At 32.4% G+C, this 4,357-nt stretch overlaps 1 protein-coding gene across 1 annotated transcript; it reads right to left on the reverse strand.

Moving 5' to 3' along the window:
- Positions 1 to 1,765: 1,765 nt before the first annotated feature.
- Positions 1,766 to 3,732, reverse strand: LOC149774207 (uncharacterized). Its single transcript, XM_089945617.1, has 2 exons — positions 3,628 to 3,732; positions 1,766 to 2,461 (listed from the first exon to the last, which is right to left on the reverse strand). Exons 1-2 carry the CDS (start codon positions 3,722 to 3,724, stop codon positions 1,917 to 1,919), a joined length of 642 nt encoding a protein of 213 aa, XP_089801743.1. The 5' UTR covers positions 3,725 to 3,732; the 3' UTR covers positions 1,766 to 1,916.
- Positions 3,733 to 4,357: the final 625 nt, after the last annotated feature.

Consider the following 4,357-nt stretch of genomic DNA (forward strand, 5'->3'; position numbering starts at 1 on the left):
CGGAAATCGCGACAGATATGTTGGATGAAAGCGTCCTTCCTCAATAGTTTCAAAATATTCATAATTTGGTGTGTATATGTGTGTATATAAAGGGCGTGTATTAAACTTCTCAACAAATTAGATTTCTTTTTAATTAAATAATATATACCAAAAACATAACAAAAATATAATGACAAAATGTTTAAAAAATATTATTAAATATAACGTGAAGAAAAAAGTATAAAACACAAATACTTTTTGAAATTCACTCAAAGAACCTTCTCTGTACTATAATAAACACGATTGGTTGGTTGACTATGAATAATGGTTATGACCTTTTCTTGGTCTCGTTCGTTATTTAGATTAGAGGTTAAATCTTTTGTTTATATAAAAGGTAAATCTGTATATTCATAATCTGATTCTTTGTTTCTGGCATTCTTCTCTTCACCATTTTAATTTTCAGTCCTGCTATTGTCTCTTGCGTAATAGTGGACAGACAAGGCAGCCTGTCCAAACAAAAAGCAACAACAACAAACAAGATTGCAGTTAAATCGTTTAAAACGTATCATTCGTAAAAAATAAAACACAATTAAGTGTAAAGACAATTAAATCAAATTTCAAGGGTGCAGAGAAATAAAGTAGTTTGATCGGAATAACTGTTTTGTATTCTGTGTACTTTTAGACGTGGTCTGGGTGATTAGCCAATACGAACACCAGACATGAATCCGATATTAATTAGGTAATGAGACAAACACCTCTGCTGGAATATGACGTGTCGATTCGGATTTAAAATGAACTAAAGAATAAAAAAAGTAACAAAGTAAGATGAGCATCAAAATAAATTTGATATATGCATGGTGCACAGTCAGATGTTTATAATATACTATTTCCACATGGAAGCAGCATTTAGAATACACATCAGATGGAAATGGATTTTTTATTACTAATAAGAGCTAATAATTATCAATACATTTCTCCTGAAAGACTCAATAAATTTGATTACTCCGAATTTATCGATAATAAGGCATCAAAACTACAAGCACCTACAAAATGATCAATTACAGAAACATACACTTTTTTCACATTGAGTACGATCAACCTCATCCACCAATGTAAACAATTTAAACACAATATTGACAACAACTCCACACGACTACAGAAAGGCTGTAGTTTTCTAACTACTTCATATGTTACAGACGAAATCAAATTCCATGAAATAGCCTATGAAGTCTCCAATAAGTTTACATTTCAAAGTATTTATATAATGTGTAAAAGACCCTGTACAAAGGCGGAGTAAAAATACGCTTTTTGCACAAGAAACTCCATGTAATCTCTAAAGTTGCAACAACAACAAATTATTCTTATTTATGTAGGCTTGAATGGGCAAAAGTCCCAATAACTGTAATAAGATTTCATGCCAGGTCGTTAATAAATAATCATTGTGTCTGCAGTGTCCAATAACAATATCCGCTCCTTAATATAAATATGTTCGGACTATTCAGACCACAGTTGATTTCATGCCAGATGTTAGATGTGACTGGATTAGCAAGGAACTCATTAGCTCTCATATCAATAAAATTAACTGGAAATAATTACAAATTTATATCTGACCTCTTTTATCCTAGTACCAATTTTGCTGCACTTAGATTCATTACTATTTAATTGTATAAATGAGTATGTTTCTAGAACAGCCTCAGTTCCCATGAACCAATTCGTATGTTATTTTGCAGTCAGAAGAACTTTCATGAAATATAATAACATTAGTTTTTAATTGTAACTGAAGCTTAGCTTCATACTCTGCATACAATTTACTTTCCGTAAGTCATTCATGTCTACTTTGGAAAGAACCGGAAGAAGTATATCATCTGCTACAGCTGGGCAAGGGCACATCTTGCAGGGAACAATAAAGAAAAATTTGCAGACAGACAAACAGAACCCTAAAATGTAACCTCATCTATAGTACTGTAAAGGTTTTCCTGAGGCTCCTCCTCAAAATGTTCATGTCGAAGGATGCTTAGGCTCTCAGTCTTTGCGCCAACATTTTGTTCATCTGTATTGGATTTCTTGTCCTTTCGAACTTTTGCATACAAATCTTCTAGTTTCACCTGATTTGCAAGTTGACCTATATCGCCTAGCTGTTTTTCTCCATAGCTAGAAAAACGCCTGTTTCGTCTCAAAGTATAGTCTTCGGTGATATTCATATGGCTCAAACCTATTTTATGTGAATTGGAGTGCAATAATTGCAAAGATATGCCGCCCCTTAAAGAGTAAAAATAGTCTTGTGCTGAGTCCAATAGATTATGTAAACTCTTGGATTTTCTTTTGTTACTTGGATCTATTTGTCGGCATGGTCTTCTGCATGTTGTTTCCTGTGTATTAGGAACAGGTAATGGTCTATTCTGAATCCTAGAAATCTCTGTTGACATTCCTCCATTTGTGGGTAGTCGAAGTTTATCTACTTGTTGATTCAATAGTCTGGAATCTAAATGACGTATATGCATTGACAATAAAGTGATTAGTATTCAATTTAAGGAATACATTTAATATTAAACTTCTTCTACAAGTTTACAATTTTTTCAGGTTGGTGGTAATTATTACACTTCATGACGAGACATGTCAGTTATAATTGTTTACCTGCAGCTACGGAAAATCTTGTAGCTTACAAAGAAGTATATTTAGCAATCAGCTCATGTAGATATTGTAGATATGCCTATACGTCTGCCACATCCTACCCCTATCCCATGGTGGTAACGAGTCTACAGTTTAATAAATAGTAGAGAGCTGAAAATACTGTGATAACAATTAATGGTCAAAATGCATGTTTTCTGGTAATAACTATAGATTGACAGCAATCCATTAAAAACTGTAATAGTAGCTATATTCACAAATTCTGTCAAATATTACAAATATCAGTAAGTCTGAAAAGACACGATAAGTTTAAATGTAATGAGAGTAATCAAGTGTTTTAATATGTACTCAGTTTAACAGTTATCCGTGTGAACACATATATACACTGAGGATATATTGCGTTCCCGTGATTTTGTCCTAAACATAATTTAGTTGAAAGACAAAAATGGCAATATATCGGTTACAACATTGTTTGAGGCCAATAATCATTCAAAATGCAATCTTCAAATAATGACCATAAAAGATATACAGTTCTAGGCGAACTGCTGAAAACGGGAACAAGTTATGATTGCATGCAACAAAGTCTAAAGAAAGGTATTTACTCTCAGAAGAATGGCTAGAACACAGTTATATGTTGATATATGAAGATATAACATTTCCATGTTCTGTCTCTATGTATTGAAACACAAAATAAGACTGCTATATACAAACACTTGCACAGAGTTGGAGAAATACAATTTATTTTACTCAGTCAAGATTAAAACATTTCATCGAAAATCTAATTAAAATTATCACTCTGTGTGCATTTGATAACCAGATCGATATCAATGATACACTACCAAAAAGTTTTTTTTTTGGTCATATTAACTTCGATATTAAGTACTAGTATTAGCTTAACGCAAAATGTTATCTTAATTCTTCCATGGATGCATGGGTTTGGTTAAACTGGAACAATGACAATTATACTTAGAGTCGTTAAACATATTACAAGGGCAAAAGGTATTTGAGATAAAGTCATACCTGTTTTATCATAAGCATTTCTACGCCACTGTGTGACCAACAAAATTCCGATGACTGCCAGCAAAACGGCAAATCCAATTAATCCCATACCGATCATTGCATTGTAATCATCTAATGAAAATGATGCAATAAAGGTTAAATATGCAACTAGCCAATTATCATTACATTTTCGACCTGTACATATCTGTATATGCATGATAATGTGGCATATATATATATATATATATATATATATATATATATATATATATATATATATATTCCTGGTGAAAGTTACATACTTTTCATTTTGTTAGCCATTTACCATGCCTGGAAATAATGCAAGTCGGATGCAACAATGTGTCACAGAAGGTTGATCGTCGTTGTCACTAGAAGTAACGGAACTAACTTGAGACAGAAGCAAGCGGCGTCTGGTCAAATGTCTTTTAAGCAATTTAATTTTATTTGTCTGAAATGTAAGACAGTTTCGATTTATTTGTTCTAGCTCCCACTATGCTAGTTGTTTTTCGCTGCAGGTACAAATTTTGTAGGAAAGCAAACCAAGTGTCTCAAGATGACGGGTAATTTTATAATTTCGCTTGTGAGAATCTAAGGATATAACGCATGTGAAAATACAGGAGTTAAAATACTATGAAAATTATTTCGCCAGTAAATATATATAGTTCACACTTATGTACATAAAAAACGTGGTATTTTTGTACATGCTGCGCTCTATCAAAAAATACATTAC

This window comes from Sinohyriopsis cumingii, unplaced genomic scaffold (genome assembly GCF_028554795.1).
Source record: "Sinohyriopsis cumingii isolate HCF-2022 unplaced genomic scaffold, ASM2855479v2 utg000379l, whole genome shotgun sequence".
NCBI lineage: Eukaryota > Metazoa > Mollusca > Bivalvia > Unionida > Unionidae > Sinohyriopsis > Sinohyriopsis cumingii.

Bases quoted from the DNA above. Each gene is read 5' to 3' on its own strand.
- LOC149774207 (XM_089945617.1), bottom strand. From the start codon at position 3,724: ATGATCGGTATGGGATTAATTGGATTTGCCGTTTTGCTGGCAGTCATC. The intron at 2,462-3,627 runs GTATGACTTTAT...TACGTCATTTAG, and splicing joins AAATGCTTATGATAAAACAG to ATTCCAGACTATTGAATCAA.